The sequence below is a fragment of the Macrotis lagotis genome, chromosome 5 (genome assembly GCF_037893015.1).
Source record: "Macrotis lagotis isolate mMagLag1 chromosome 5, bilby.v1.9.chrom.fasta, whole genome shotgun sequence".
NCBI classification, from domain to species: domain Eukaryota; kingdom Metazoa; phylum Chordata; class Mammalia; order Peramelemorphia; family Peramelidae; genus Macrotis; species Macrotis lagotis.
Window position 1 is genome coordinate 59,388,866 of NC_133662.1, and position 17,703 is coordinate 59,406,568.

The 17,703-nt window shown below is 35.9% G+C and overlaps 1 protein-coding gene across 1 annotated transcript in view; it reads right to left on the reverse strand.

Moving 5' to 3' along the window:
* Positions 1–2,709: 2,709 nt before the first annotated feature.
* LOC141489280 (zinc finger protein 385C-like) overlaps positions 2,710–17,703 on the reverse strand; it is a 33,546-nt gene continuing 18,552 nt past the window's right edge. The window contains 3 exon segments of the mRNA XM_074190009.1: positions 2,710–3,049; positions 3,051–3,281; positions 3,283–4,019. Coding sequence (XP_074046110.1) covers positions 2,710–3,049; positions 3,051–3,281; positions 3,283–4,019 — 1,308 coding nt within the window.

The following is a 17,703-nucleotide window of genomic DNA, read 5'->3' on the forward strand; positions in this document are numbered from 1 at the left end:
CTGGCTGTCTCCTATTCTTAGAATTATTTCCCCTTCTCTTTGCCTCTGTTTCTAAGAATCTTTGCCTTCCTTCAAGATACTATTCAAATGCTACCTTCTGCAGGACTCCTTTCCAATTTCCTTCCCCCACCACTTAGAAGTGCCTTCTTTTCCTGTTTCTTGTTTATATGTATGTGTATGTGTGTGTGTATATATACATAAATATATGTGTATATATGCATATATATCACATCCCATGTATATATATATATATATATGTATAATAACTTACATTATTTGTATGTCATCTTCTCTTAGAATGTAAGTCCATCCTTGGTAGGAACTGTTTCACTTTTTCTTTGTACCCTTACTGCTTAATGTAGTATCCAACACATAATAAGTTCTTAACAAATGCTTGTTGATTGATTGATGAACAGATTTTGGAGAAAAGATGAGTGAGCTTTGAAACATATTGGGTTTGAACTGAATTGGCTGAAATCTAAATGGAAATAACTAGTATTCGGCAGAAAATAGAAGTCCAGGTCTCAGGAGAGGAGACAGTCAAGAATCTTATGGGTGGTCACCACACATAGAGGTGATGGTTGAAGTATGAGAGTGTTTGAGATAAATAAAAGAACGGAGGGAGGGAGGGAGAGAGAAGGAAACTTTTTTTTAGTTTCTTCATTAGACTGAGAATAGAGACACTCAGTAATCATAAAAAAGGATCTGTATTGCCAACATCCTTCTGTGGACTGTGGCAGTGAAGAACCATACTGAGTTATGAAATAGTTTTCAAATATAAAATGTGATATAGATGACAGTCTTCTCATTATTTTTTAATAATAAAAATATTGGTGTCCAAATGTTTGCAATCTAGAAAAATATATATGAGATAAAAAGTTGGCTGAATTTTTAAAAGGAGACATAAAATAAAGGGAAAACATAAGCTGAGCACTGAAACAGCTTTTTTTTAACTAATTTTAGGGAGCAATGACAGAACCTCATTGACTTTTTTTGAGTGAGAAATTTTTTAACAGAAAAAGAAAATTTCCCAAGGATAATACAGCATTTATGAAAAAATACTATATTTGAAAACCTAGTTACAAGGTGTGTTTTCATCAGAAACATCCGTATTTGAAATGGCTTCTTAAATAAGGAAACCCCAAGAAACACTGGAAGGTAGTATGGAACTTGGTTTCAGAAACTGCAGAAAGGAACGCCTCTTTCCCTATAGAAGACTTTAACAGCTTTACCAAATCAAAATGAACAGCTACTTGTTATTAACTGATCCCTTACTGACAGACAGACAGAGACAGACAGACAGAAGAGAGAGACAGAGACAGAGGGAGAGGAGAGAGAAGATAATATAGCTTACTCTTTCCATCTGTCATATTTCTAAATAGGAAAGTATAGTATGTAAAACTTGAAGGTAAAGATGCATTTGAGAACTCTGACATCTATTGTATCTAGTCATCATATTCACATCCTATTTATTCTTCTTCTTGCCTAAGCCTTCTCTCTCCAAAACACCAGATACCCTTTTGTTGGCATATAGCACATCTCCACCCCAATGTTCCACTGGAAGTTCCAAATGAATGAGTCCTAAATTAAATTTGTTATACTTGTCCCAAGACCCACATTTCCTGGTTTGTAGTGTCATTTATTATTTTTATCAATGACACCACAAACCACCCCAACTCTAATGTTCCCATCTTCATGACGTTGGGATTGTCTTTGATTCTTCCCCTCTTATTCTTTCTAGTCAGTTACCAATGGCCTTGATTCAAACTGTCCAATAGCTTTCACATTCACCCATCTCCTTTGTATTCTCTCTGCCACCTTCCCAGAATAGAACCTCATTCACCCTATTCCACTTGTCATTTTGCAAATAATTTCCTTGTCTTTATTCTCAACCCTTTTCAACTTATCCTTCCTGTCTCTGGCATATTCAGCTTTCTTCTGCATAGATCTGATCATGTCATTCATGTGCTCAAAAACTCCAGATCTGGAGAGAATCTCAAAAAATCTACTCCATATCCATCTTGAGGGATGACTTTTCCCAAGTCACACATTCATTAACCTCAGAAATATAGTCTAAATTTCAATCCTTTCCCTCAAGAAATAGTGTTCTTACCACTGCACTACTTTGTTATCCTTCCTTAACCTAAACCATGAAGGACATTAGGTTTTGCATTGCACAATATTTTTAAAGAAGGAATTTCAGGCCACAGTTATGTTTTTCTTTTATTTCAGGTCTTTTCAGCACTTAACCTTTCATATTATACATATGTTCTTTTTTAGGTGTATTTTTTTTTTGCAAGGCAAATGGGGTTAAGTGGTTTGTGCAAGGCCACACAGCTAGGTAATTATTAAGTGTCTGAGAACAGATTTGAACCCAGATACTCCTGACTCCAGGGCCAGCTCCAAGTATGGCACCAGATAGTTAGGGAATGGATGATTGATAGATAGACTTGGTTCTTTGCCCCCCACAGTGGCAGGGGTTAGTTACCTTGTATGAACTGAAAATATTAGGCATAGATCAGATTTAGAGTTGGAAGAGACCTTGGAGGCCATCTCATCTAACTCTTATGGAGAAGAAGATGCTGACTCCAAAGGTGGGCTTCGTCTTCCCCCACCTCCATCAGAGATATTGCCCTATGGCAAGGGTGAACTGGAGGAGAAAGGAAGTGGAACTACTGGGGAGTCAGCTTGAGCCTCCACCAGGGAGAATCAGTAAGGAGCAAAGACAATGGGCCCAGTAGCCGGGCAGACAGCTGCCGCTGGTGATTGAAACAGGGCAGGTCCCAACATCGGAGCTGGGGAAAGAGTGGTAGTGGGAGCTGGGGCTGGCCGGAGAGCCAAGGGTCCTGGAAGAGTGCATACCGCAGCTGCTGGGAGGGGGCTGGGCAGGAATCGGGCTGCCAGGGTCTTGCTAAGTTGCTTCTGCAAGGCCAGTTTAGACTTGAGGATACTCACAGCCAGCACCCCATGTTTCTGTAGCTTGCTATGCTGACTGACCTTAGCCTTCAGGGGCTTCCCTGCCAGCCTGTCTTTGTGTCTTCGGCTACTCGTGCTGCTTGAGTTGGGTTTCAGAGTTGACATGGAACTGATAGAGGGCACAGTGGAAAGAAGGGCTTGGCCCCAGTTTGTTCCCTGGGGTCCCTGCCACATGCTTAGCCTTGTGCCTGGCCCCTTGCTTAGCCTTGTGCCTGGCCCCTCCCCGAGGCATAATTCGGCCCCGTCCCCTTCGAGGAGCTCCTCAATGACCATCCACCATCCACTTGTGTTTGGCTCCTGTGTTTGGCCTGGAGCTGTGAAGCTGAGTTGACAGTGACCTTACGGGTAGGGCAGTAGAGGGGGCCCTTCTCATTCGGGTTGTCCATACCCACATTGCTTCCTGCCCCTGCCCCAATTCTAGTAGTAGGCATTTCAGCCCCTGGCCCTGGGGATGAAGGGGTACAGGAAGGGGAAGAGGACGAAGAAGAGGCATCAGAGAGGTCCAGGCCAGCTGACTCCCTTGGAGTGGAATCCAAAGTCTTCAGCAGAACTAAAGGGGATCCAGGGGAGGGTGCTAAGGAAGCCTTGTTTGGGAGTTCTCCAGTTCTGCTATCAGGTGGGGTGGTGGGTGGACCAGTGACTCTATCCTGGGCTGGAGAATAAGTCCTCTGCTTACTCTTGGCAGCCTCCACAGCCTTGACCTTTCTGGCATGTTTGTGACCTTTGTAATGGGCTTCAGCCTGGTTCGAAGAGTTGAACCTCAAGTGGCAGATGTTACAGGAGATAAACAGCTTCTTCTTTATAGGGGAGGGGACTCCAAACATGTGACTGATTACTGCTTTCTGGACTGGGTCCATCGGGCTGAAGTTGGGGAAAAGTCTGAGTGGGGCTGCACCACTGAAGTGGAAGGTCAGGAAATGCTTGATGTCCAGTGGGGGCTGCAGAGGCCGAGCAGGCAGGGGCAGCGAGGCCAGAAGAGGGTTGGGGGAGCTGGAGGCTGGGCCTAGGGACACAGATGAAATCTTTTTTTTCTCCTCTGGGAGCTGGGATTTGGGTTAAGCTCCCTCCTCCTCCTCCACCCCCACCTAGACCGGGCAATGCATTAGTTTTTAGCAGTAGTCTTCATTAGGTATATAAAACACTTCCTTGTTGATCCCTATTTGATTATTTACCTATATTATCTGGTAACTACTCTTTCCTCGAAACAAATTCATTTGAACACTGCCATCAGATATGATCACTTTTCAGGGATACAGATGAGATTACTGTGAGAAACAGGTAAAATCAGAAAGATCCTTTACCACTTTGCTTCTTTGATTCATATTTCCTACTAGACAGCTAGTTCCATGAGGGCATGGGCCTGATTTTAGTTAAACTTGATTTCCTCCCAAGATCAAAGCCAGTACCATCTCCACAGTAGATATATAATTCAATTCAATTAAGCAAGTATATATATATATATATATATATATATATATATATATATATATATATACTATTTACTGTTATATTAAACTGAATTATATTTATTGGGGGAAAGCTGCATAAGGTTTTATTAAGGTAAATGATCATTGTATAGGGGAAAATAAAATTTTCTACTTTTTTGAATTTTGAATTGATTTATTTGGCTACATATGTCAAACATAAATAATCATAAATCAAAAGAATTTAGAAAACTTGCTTAAATAAGCAAGGTTGTCTCATAGTACTATCATATATGATCTGAACAAATTTGATATATACATTCAAGCATTTTGAAAAATGTAAGTTGGTTTATCTAGTCTAAGTAGATAGGTACATAAACTATATAGGAATATGATTATATATCCTAAAAAATTGCTTTATAATCCTAGTGGAAAGTTCTTTTGTATATAGATGAAGTGTCTCGTAAATTTATCTTGTTTTATCGAACTGTACATGAAGTAAATATTTATTTTAAAAGATGGGGAAACCTGGGCATGTCAGCAACAAAGGAAGAATCAGGAAAAAGAAAAGAATTCAAGGTAAAAGAGAAAGTGAAGAAAATAGAAGGAGCAATTTCCTGGAGAAGTCAGGAGAGGATGGCAGCAAGAGTTTATGTAGAGTGATTGGGCTTAGCAAAGAGAAAGGCCATCTCTTCACCTGAGCCTGGAGTGAATCTATAATACGAATGAATGAAATTGAAATTTATAGATTGAATGAAAACTTTTATTCTCACCTACCTAAATTATGGATAGTAATATTAGATAATACAGAATTTCTCATTAGCTACTTTTTCAGAATCCTCAAATAACTCCTCATTCAGAAAGGCCAAGAAAATTTCATAAAACTCACAATTATAAAATTGTATCTTGTTGGATTATAGATACTAATGATTATATTAAATAATGGCTTGTAGATTTGTGATCAATAATTTATATATCATGCTATGTTGTTATACTATATTACATCTTCATATAGTATAGATTGTAAAGATTCTTCCTTGAAGGAAAAATATGGCTTAGTTTCTGATGATGCTTTTGCTTGAAGGCATATTTAGGTGTCCTTGAAGATTAGATTGTGCTTAAAGTTCTACTTCAAAGTTTCTTTTTAAAATGGAATTGACTTTAAGTTCTTTTTAAATTTTATTTATTTTATTTACACAGTCAGGTAATTATTAAGTGTCTGAGATCAGATCTGAGCTCAGGTACTCCTGACTCCAGGGCCAGTGTTCTATCCATTGCACCACCTAACTGTCCCAACCTTAAGTTCTTGAAAGCTAGTATGTTTAAAATATCAATCAATTTTCAAAAATTCCATATAGCTTTTCAACAACATACTTCATTGTGAAAAGCAAAGCACACCAGTTAAAAAAAATACACCAGTGATTCTTAAATTTTTTAAACTATCATGCTGGCTATTGAGTAGTGGATATTCCTTTTCTCTCCCCTGAAGTGGTATATGACACCTTCAACAGAATATAAACTCCTCATGGCCAGGAATTTTTGCCTCCCTGCTTACTAGAAGTGCCAGGCACTTATTACTATGCTAAATACTTATTAAATATTTAACAAATGCTTCTTGATTGATACGTGTTTTCTGAATTATATTAAATGAAAATTAATTATGTTTCAAGGAATTTTAGGAAAAGTTCACATTTAAGATAAAGCATTTCACAATAATCCTGTGAAGGGATCCTAAGATTGTTTTACAGATGAGGAACCTGAGTCTAAAAGAGGTTGCAAGTTACCTAAGATTGCACAGATAATAATTTTCAGAACCTGGAGACTTGATTCCAAGGCCAATATTCTTTCCACCAGACCAGATGGTTTCTCCTATTGCTTAACAACCTTTGAGATAATTGGAAGCATTTTGGACTTTACAAAATCTAATCATTAGGTGGAGCCGTCCACATCCTCAATTAGCTTCCAACAAAACAAAAGTTTAAAAATCCATTGCCCAAAAGGAATATTAAGGAATCCAACTCCTCATGGAAAGGGATTGAGCTCTCCTTGAAACAAAACATTTCTAGAAGAAACTTGAATGCAGCATCACTCTATTGAGGTGAATCTGCTGGTAGGATTGAATCCTGAATTAAACATGTGCTTGGAGAATAACACCAGAGGATTGTTTTTTTTTTTTTCTAAGCCACCAAGAGGTTGCTTACCTTTGACAATGACTGACAAGACAATAGAAGATGTTATTAATTTTAAGAAGGATATGGCCAGGTCAGATTCTGGGTTCCTTCCTACAAAATCTATATTTTTCATTTTATGTATCAACATTTCTTTCATTGCTCAATAAAGAGATATGTTCTCACTTTTATGAAAAAAAACTGAGTAAGGAGATATAAAAAAATAAAGGATTTTTTTTGCTTTTTTTTGGCAATAGAGCCATTCCTCCTCCTCCTCCTCCTCCTCCTCTTTTCACCTCTCAAAAAAAAACTTGTTGAAGGAACTATACTAAGAATGGGAATTTTTATCATTATCATTTATGTCTTCACAATCAAAGAAATGAAATTTTAAAAACCAGATTGTGAAAAGCACAACATATATGAACGAACATTTTGCTTTGAAATAAATTCGTTTTTAAAACAAATTAGAAGCTGTGTTGACAGAAATGAAGCAAAATTAAAATATTTGCTCTCTATTCTCTGCACATCAGAAAATGCTAAATATAGTATTCCAGCTGGCTTGGACTCTATAACTGAGCATATAATATTCACTGGAAGGGCTCAAAATGCTTCTTCCCAATTGTGTTATCGGGATGCTGTGGTAAGTTATAGTGGTGTCTTTGGTATATCACACTCAGTGTCCTGAAATTCTTCACTTTGCATTGCCAAATTTTACCTGTGGGTGTAAAGAATGGTGGTTGGAGGATAGTGCTGAAAGACTGGAGATTGATTGGCATACACGCATATATACACACAAACAGCACTTTCTAATAATCATGTTTGAATCACAGAATCTCAAAGCTGGAAACTGGAAAGGTATAATTCCATGCTTAAGCAAGAAGCCTCTTTACAATTTTCTCAATGAGGGGCATCTAGGTGGCACAGGGGATAAAGTACTAGTCCCGGAGTCAGGAAGACCTGAGGTCAAATGTGACCTCAGACCCTATATTTACCTAGTTATGTACCCTTGAGTAAGTCACTTAACTCCATAGCCTTACAAAAAATAAAAAAAAAAATCCCAATGAATTATCTTCCAGCTCCCACTTAAAGGTTCCAAGTGATGGAGATCTCAAAACCTTCTAAAGTCCCCCAGAATAGCTCCTTTTATTAGGAAATAACTCCTTTTATGGACTCATCTGTCTTTCTGTAATTGTACCCATTGCTCTGTGGTCTGTCCCTTGAGGTCAAAGGAAACAGCTCTATTCCCTCCTTTTTTTTTTAGGTTTTTTTTTGCAAGGCAAATGGGGTTAAGTGGCTTGCCCAAGGCCACACAGCTAGGTAATTATTAAGTGTCTGAGACCAGATTTGAACCCAGCCACTCCTGACTCCAGGGCCAGTGCTTTATCCACTGCACCACCTAGCCGCCCTTGCTCTATTCCCTCTTACACATTTATTTAGGACATTTGCCTATTTTTAGTCCCACAAAATGTCTCCCATTTCCATAACTTTTTCTTTTCTTATTGAGACTAGGTGTCACTAAGCTGGAAATACATTGGTGATTCAAGGTCCTATCCAAATACTATTTAATATGGAAACTTTAACTTTCATTTTTCTGACTTGGCTCAGTTCATGTTCCATATCTTTTCCAAACTTACTGATAAGTGTTTCAGTAATAATGTCCTAATTCTTTCATTTCAGTGTGATGTCAGACTTCTAGATCCAGTGAACTGCATTCATTGAGGGTAGTCTGACATACTCTTTGGAGGAGGGGATGGATAGCATTCTTTTTTTTTTTAGGTTTTTTGCAAGGTAAATGGGGTTAAGTGTCTTGCCCAAGGCCACACAGCTAGGTAATTCTTAAGTGTCTGAGGCCAGATTTGAACTCAGGTACTCCTGACTCCAGGGCCGGTGCTCTATCCACTGCACCACCTAGCTGCCCCCAGATAGCATTCTTTATCATAAGTCCATCAGAGAAATTGTTTCATCATTTTCCCCAATTGCTATAGCTAACTGTATTTCCCTCCATCCTATTCCCCACACACTGATTTATTCTATTCCCTCTCTCCTTTCACCCTATCACTCTTCAAAAGTGTTTCATTTGACTATGCTCTCCCACAATGTTCCCTCTCTCCTTTCACCTATCCCTCCCCTGTCCTTCTCCTGTCACCTTTCTCCCATTCCTTTCCTCTCCTATTTTCTTCTAACATAAGATAGATTTCTATACCCCACTGAGGGTATTCCTTCACTGAGTCACTTCCAAAGAGAGTAATGTTCACTCATCCCCCTTTACCTTCCTCTTCTACTCCATAGCAAAAGCTTTTTCTTGACTCCTTTACATAAACCACCCTAGCCCATTCTACTTCTCATTTCCCTTTCCCTCCAGTACATTCCTTTCTCCCCCATTAATTCCATCTTTTTAAATATCTTATGCCTTCCAATTCAACTCCATCCTGTGCATTATCTATATATGCTCCTTCTAACTGCCCTAATAAATGTGAAAGCTCCTATGAGTTATCAGTATCATCTTTTCATTCAGGAATATAGATAATTCAACATCATTAAGTTCCTAATGATTTGTCCTTCCTATCCACTCTCTTTATACTTCACCTGAATCCTGTACTTGAAGATCAGATTTTCTATTCAGCTCTGGTCTTTTCATCAGGAAAGTTTGAAAATCCCCTATTAAATTGAATGTCCATCTTTCCCCCTAAAAGAGTATATTCAATTTTGCTGGGTAGTTGATTTGTGATTGTAATCGAAGTTCTTTTGTCTTCCAGAATATCATCTTCCAAGTCCTATGAGCCCTTAATGTAGAAGTTGCTAAATTTGGTGTTATCCTGACTGTAGCTCCATCATATTTGGATTGTTTGCTTCTGGGTTCTTGTAACATTTTCTTCTATGGAAACCAGACAATACATACTTCCATATATTATATATTTCTTGGAGGTGGATAGCATCTCCCTTCATAGTTTGTTTCTGGTTGATTTGAATATTCTTCTTGCTCAGAATAGTTTAGTCATTCACAGTTGTACTTCAAATGATATTGCTGTTACTATATACAACATTCTCTTGGTTCTGCTCATTTCACTTTTCATTATTTCATGCAAGTCTTTCTATGTTTTTTTTAAAATCAACCTACTCATCATTTCTTATACTACAATAGTTTTCCATCACAATCAATCCACAAATTAGTTAGCTATTCCTCTATTCCTCAATTATTGGACAAATCTTCAATTTCAAGGGTTTTTTTTTTCACCAAAAAGAGAACTGTTATAAATATTTTAGAACATAGAGATTCTTGTTTTTTTCCCCTAGTCACCATGGGAAAAGGTCTATTAATAGTGTTATTAGTGGGTCAAAGGATATGTACAGTTTTATAATTCTTTGAGCATAATTCCTGATTGCTCTCCAAAATGGTAGTACCAATTCTGTTTCATCACTATTATATCATGTCCTAATTTCTCCATATTATCTCCAACACACTTTTCCTTTTCCCCCCTATCATTTTAGCAAATCTGAAAAGTATGAGATGATAGCTCAACATTATTTTAATTCATATTTCTTGAATCAATAATAATTTGAGCATTTTATATTCCTATATATATATATATATATATATATATATATATATATACACATATATATATATATATGTTTGTGTGTGTGTATAGGTTTGATTTCTTCTCCTGAAAATTATCTGTTCATATCTTTTGACAATTTGTCAATGGAGGAATGATTCACATTCTATATTTGACAAAATCCTCTTGATAGATGAGATATGAGGCCTTTATCTGAGAAATTGTTTTAAAAAAAACATTTTTTGCTTTCCTTCTAATTTTGTCTTCATTAGTTTTATTCATTCAAAACCTTTTTAATTTCATGTAAAATTTTCCATTTTATATCTCACAGTGCTCTCTATTGTTTATAAATTCTTCTCCTATTCATATATTAATAAGCAATATGTTCCAGGGACTTCTAATTATGATATTTTCTTTTATGTCTGGGTAATGTATCCATTTTGACCTTATCTTGATAAATGATATCAGATATTATTCTATTAGTCTGCTTTCCAGCTTTTCCAATAATCTATTTCTTTCTTTCTTTCTTTCTTTCCTTCTTTCTTCTTTCTTTATCTTCCTTCCTTCCTTCCTTCCTTCCTTCCTTCCTTCCTTCCTTCCTTCCTTCCTTCCTTCCTTCCTTTCTTTCTTTCTTTCTTTCTTTCTTTCTTTCTTTCTTTCTTTCTTTCTTTCTTCCTTTTTCAGGATTTTTTGCAAGGCAAATGGGGTTAGGTGACTTGCCCAAGGCCACACAGCTAGGTAATTAAGTGTCTGAGACTGGATTTGAACCCAGGTACTCCTGACTCCAGGGCCAGTGCTTTATCCACTACACCACCTAGTCGCCCCTTTTCCAACAATTTATTAACAAAATAGTGAATTCTTATCCCCAAAGCTTAAATCTTTATATTTATCAAACACAAGATTATTATAATTTTTTCATATTGTATATTGCATATCTACTCTACTGAGTAGATCCACCACTGATCCACCATTCTTAACCAGTATTAGAGAGCTTTTTGGGGTTTTTTTATGCCAAATGTGTGCAGACCAGTCATTTTCAGTATGAGAAATAAGGATTAATGGAAAGAAAGACCTGAGATATTTTTTAAAAAGTGAATGTACCTCTCAGAAGTTCAGAGAACTAGGACAACCATGTTACACCAGCTATTGAAAATGTTATCCCCATCCAGAGGAAGAAAAACAAAACAAAACCAACCCTTCAGAATTTAATGAACAGTTTATAAAAATTATCTCTTAATCATAATTAATCATTTTGAAAATTACTAATCTTTAAACATGTTTATCAAAAGTATCTATGTACAATGCTAACCTGGCTATTCACTGCTGAGGGGAGAGTGAGAAGAAATTTGTAACTTAAAAATATACATGTGCATATGAATGAAAACTAACTAAATAAATTTTTAAAATGTAGTTGCCTATCAAAAAAAAGTGAATGTAGTGTTCATCAGATTCTGAATGATTTTCTTTTGTTTTAATTTTTTGTTTGTTTTTTCCTCTGGATGGAGATAATGTTGTCCATGATCAGACTAATAGGGTTGTCCTATCTCTCTGAACTGCTGAGAGTAGCTGCTTCCATCAAGTTTGCTCATCTCACAATATTGTGGTTAATGTGTACATTGTTCTATTGGTTCTAAGCCCTTCACTCAGCATCAGATCCTATAACTCATTCCATGCTTCTCTAGAGTCCAATTATTTATGATTTCTTAGAGAACAAAATAGTCCATAATATTCATATACCATAACTTGTTTAACTCTTCCCCAATTAATGGGCATGCCTTCAATTTCCAATTGTTTGCCACTATAAAAAGAATTGCTATGCATATTTTAGAATGTGGGACTTTTCCCATTTTTTAATGATTTCTTCTGGATATAAACATAGAATTGGAATTGTTGGGTCAAAAGGAACAGTTTTATTGCTCTTTGGGCATAGTTCCATATTGCTCTCCAACAGCAATGCATTAAAGTTCCAATCCTCCCATAACCTCTCCAACACTGATCATTTTCCCTTTTTGTCATCTTAGTCAATTTGATAGATGTGAGGTGATACCTCGTAGGTGTGTTTTAATTTGCACTTCTCTAATCAATAGTGATTTGGAGCATATTTTCCTATGGTTTTATATATATTAGAGAGAGAGAGAGAGAGAGAGAGAGAGAGAGAGAGAGAGCTTTAATTTCTTCATTTGAAAACTTTCTATTCATATCCTTTGACCATTTATCAATTGGGGAATGACTTGTAACCTTATAAATTTGATGCAGTTCTCATTATAGTGTAGAAATCAGATCTTTATCAGACTCCTAGTTGTGAAGATTGTTTCCCAACTTTCTGCTTTTCTTCTAATTTTGGCAGTATTGATTTTATTAGTGCAAAATCTTTTTAATTTAATATACTCAAAATAATTCATTTTGCAGTTTTTAGTGTACTCTCTTATTTGTCATAAATTTGTCCCCTTTTCATAGCTCTGCTAAATAGAGTATTTCTTAGTCTATTAATTTATCTATGATTTTGCCCTCTATGTCTAAATTCTGTACCCATTTTGAATTTGTTTTGCTAGAGGGTGTGAGATGTTTGTCTTTGCCTAGTTTTTCCCCATATTATTTTCCAGTTTTTCCAACAATTTTTATCAAATAGTGAGTTCTTATCCCAGAAACTAATATTTTTGGGTTTGTCAAGCAGTAGATTGCTGTAGTTACTACTATAAGCTTTCCTTCTTAAGCATGAATATATGTATTTACACACATATAGAGAAAGACATATATATACATATATACTTAAACTTATTTACATACTCACACATATGTACCCATGTATAAACATATATATATATGTATATATATATACATAGAGATCTATAGATACACATATATACATACTCATATATATATAGATTTGGTTTGTGTATATCTCTCATTTTTATAACATTTCTTAAAAGCAACAACCCCTCTTAACTTCTATTCATTATCTCACCTTCCTTAATCAGCCACCCTTCAAGAAATCCCTCTGGTACACACTCTTCTATACCCCCTTCCCCATTAATTTACACACCCTTCTTTATACCCTCTTTATCTATTCCCTTACCCTTTAACTCATTTCAACTCCCTATCTCCTTCTATTTCTTTCTGAATTTAGACTTTTTATAGTCTTGCACGTGTGTATGACTGTATGTATCTACATAGTATATACGTATGTATGAAAGTATTATACCCTCTTTATTTATTTTTTTTTTTTTTGCAACACATTGGTTGGGGTGGGGGGCTGGTGTTTAAGTGCCTTACCAGGATCACACTACTAGGTAATTATTAAATGCCTGAGGCTGTATTTGATCTCAAGTCCTCTTACTCAAGGGCCAGTGCTCTCTCTATCCACTGCACACCTAGCTGCCCCTATTGTTCCCTCTTTAACCTCTTCCGGATAAAAGTAGGTTTCTAAAACTACCAGCTTTTGTTACCCATATAATTCCTCTGCATCAATTCTTCTCACATCTTATTTGTATAAGATGGCAACTCTTTTTAAAAAATCCGTTCCTAGATCATTTTCCTTTTAAGTATGCTATTCAGCTCTACCCCATCTTCTCTTCTAACTGTCTATTTACTATTAACTATCTTGTACACATGGTTTACATTTCCACCTGGAGATGGTAAACAATCTGCTTTATTGGGTCCTGTGTAATTTAGTATTTAACGTTTACTTTATATTTCTTTTGATTCTTGTATGTCAGATTTTTCGATTAAGTTCAAATCTTTTTTGCAACAAAATCCTGAAAGTCTGGCAATTCATTATCCTTTTTTTTTTTCCATTCAGGATTATGCTTAATGTTGCAGGGTATGCTATTTTTGGCCACAACCCAAGTTCTTTTTCTCTTCAATATGTTGTGTTCCAAGACCTGTGACTTTTTAAAGTAGCCACTCCTGGGTCTTGTGTAGTTCTAATTGTGCTTTTGCCCTATTTGAATTGTTTTCTTTCTTGTTGCTCTTAATGTTTTTCTCCTTAACTGGGGACTTTGGAATTTAGCTATGAAATTCCTGTCAGTTTTCCTCCCTTCCAGGTTATGACTGGTAATTTTTTTTCTATTTTTATCCCCCCCTATTCTAATAGTTCAGGATAATTTTCTTTAATTATTTCTTGTATTATTATATAAAGATCCTTTTTTTTTGCTCATGCTTTCAGGTAATCTGATTATTCTGTTTACTCTTCTTGATCTGTACTTCAGTCTCTTGTTTTTCTTGTGTTTCACCTTCTCTTGTATTTTTGTTATCATTATTACATTATTATATAATTATATATTTATAATATGTATTTATATATAATATATTGATATAGCTTGTCTAAGTTTTATTTTATTTTATTTTTACCTCATAGCTCACTGGCTTCCTCTTGCTCAATAATAATTTTAAGAGTTATTTTCTTGGGGTGGCTAGGTGGTGCAGTCCATAGAACACCCACCCTGGAGTCAGGAGTAACTGAGTTCAAATGTGACCTCCCACACTTAACACTTAATATGTGTGGCCTTGGGCAAGCCACCTAACCCCATTTGCCTTGCAAAAACTTTGAAAAGAGAGAGTCATTTTCTTCCTTAAGATTCTAGATTTCCTTTTCCAGTTGGCTTATTTTCTTCTCATAATTTTCATGTTTTTTTTCTTCTTGAATCGTTCTTATTTAATTTTATAGTTTTTTTCCTCAGTCTCTCTTATTTGATTTTTAAAATCTTTTTGATTACCTCTCTGAATTCTTTTTGAGAAGGTAGCCATTTGAAATTAATCTTTGGAGTCAGAGAGATTTTTTTTTCTTCAGCATAATCCTCTGAAGATGAACTCCAGTTTTATTCATTCAAAACCTTTTTAATTTCATGTAAAATTTTCCATTTTATATCTCACAGTGCTCTCTATTGTTTATAAATTCTTCTCCTATTCATATATTAATAAGCAATATGTTCCAGGGACTTCTAATTATGATATTTTCTTTTATGTCTGGGTAATGTATCCATTTTGACCTTATCTTGATAAATGATATCAGATATTATTCTATTAGTCTGCTTTCCAGCTTTTCCAATAATCTATTTCTTTCTTTCTTTCTTTCTTTCCTTCTTTCTTCTTTCTTTATCTTCCTTCCTTCCTTCCTTCCTTCCTTCCTTCCTTCCTTCCTTCCTTCCTTCCTTCCTTCCTTCCTTTCTTTCTTTCTTTCTTTCTTTCTTTCTTTCTTTCTTTCTTTCTTTCTTTCTTCCTTTCAGGATTTTTTGCAAGGCAAATGGGGGTTAGGTGACTTGCCCAAGGCCACACAGCTAGGTAATTAAGTGTCTGAGACTGGATTTGAACCCAGGTACTCCTGACTCCAGGGCCAGTGCTTTATCCACTACACCACCTAGTCGCCCCTTTTCCAACAATTTATTAACAAAATAGTGAATTCTTATCCCCAAAGCTTAAATCTTTATATTTATCAAACACAAGATTATTATAATTTTTTCATATTGTATATTGCATATCTACTCTACTGAGTAGATCCACCACTGATCCACCATTCTTAACCAGTATTAGAGAGCTTTTTGGGGTTTTTTTTTATGCCAAATGTGTGCAGACCAGTCATTTTCAGTATGAGAAATAAGGATTAATGGAAAGAAAGACCTGAGATATTTTTTAAAAAGTGAATGTACCTCTCAGAAGTTCAGAGAACTAGGACAACCATGTTACACCAGCTATTGAAAATGTTATCCCCATCCAGAGGAAGAAAAACAAAACAAAACCAACCCTTCAGAATTTAATGAACAGTTTATAAAAATTATCTCTTAATCATAATTAATCATTTTGAAAATTACTAATCTTTAAACATGTTTATCAAAAGTATCTATGTACAATGCTAACCTGGCTATTCACTGCTGAGGGGAGAGTGAGAAGAAATTTGTAACTTAAAAATATACATGTGCATATGAATGAAAACTAACTAAATAAATTTTTAAAATGTAGTTGCCTATCAAAAAAAAGTGAATGTAGTGTTCATCAGATTCTGAATGATTTTCTTTTGTTTTAATTTTTTGTTTGTTTTTTCCTCTGGATGGAGATAATGTTGTCCATGATCAGACTAATAGGGTTGTCCTATCTCTCTGAACTGCTGAGAGTAGCTGCTTCCATCAAGTTTGCTCATCTCACAATATTGTGGTTAATGTGTACATTGTTCTATTGGTTCTAAGCCCTTCACTCAGCATCAGATCCTATAACTCATTCCATGCTTCTCTAGAGTCCAATTATTTATGATTTCTTAGAGAACAAAATAGTCCATAATATTCATATACCATAACTTGTTTAACTCTTCCCCAATTAATGGGCATGCCTTCAATTTCCAATTGTTTGCCACTATAAAAAGAATTGCTATGCATATTTTAGAATGTGGGACTTTTCCCATTTTTTAATGATTTCTTCTGGATATAAACATAGAATTGGAATTGTTGGGTCAAAAGGAACAGTTTTATTGCTCTTTGGGCATAGTTCCATATTGCTCTCCAACAGCAATGCATTAAAGTCCAATCCTCCCATAACCTCTCCAACACTGATCATTTTCCCTTTTTGTCATCTTAGTCAATTTGATAGATGTGAGGTGATACCTCGTAGGTGTGTTTTAATTTGCACTTCTCTAATCAATAGTGATTTGGAGCATATTTTCCTATGGTTTTATATATATTAGAGAGAGAGAGAGAGAGAGAGAGAGAGAGAGAGAGAGAGCTTTAATTTCTTCATTTGAAAACTTTCTATTCATATCCTTTGACCATTTATCAATTGGGGAATGACTTGTAACCTTATAAATTTGATGCAGTTCTCATTATAGTGTAGAAATCAGATCTTTATCAGACTCCTAGTTGTGAAGATTGTTTCCCAACTTCTCAAAGCTGGAAACTGGAAAGGTATAATTCCATGCTTAAGCAAGAAGCCTCTTTACAATTTTCTCAATGAGGGGCATCTAGGTGGCACAGGGGATAAAGTACTAGTCCCGGAGTCAGGAAGACCTGAGGTCAAATGTGACCTCAGACCCTAATATTTTACCTAGTTATGTACCCTTGAGTAAGTCACTTAACTCCATAGCCTTACAAAAAATAAAAAAAAAAATCCCAATGAATTATCTTCCAGCTCCCACTTAAAGGTTCCAAGTGATGGAGATCTCAAAACCTTCTAAAGTCCCCCAGAATAGCTCCTTTTATTAGGAAATAACTCCTTTTATGGACTCATCTGTCTTTCTGTAATTGTACCCATTGCTCTGTGGTCTGTCCCTTGAGGTCAAAGGAAACAGCTCTATTCCCTCCTTTTTTTTTTTAGGTTTTTTTTTTTTGCAAGGCAAATGGGGTTAAGTGGCTTGCCCAAGGCCACACAGCTAGGTAATTATTAAGTGTCTGAGACCAGATTTGAACCCAGCCACTCCTGACTCCAGGGCCAGTGCTTTATCCACTGCACCACCTAGCCGCCCTTGCTCTATTCCCTCTTACACATTTATTTAGGACATTTGCCTATTTTTAGTCCCACAAAATGTCTCCCATTTCCATAACTTTTTCTTTTCTTATTGAGACTAGGTGTCACTAAGCTGGAAATACATTGGTGATT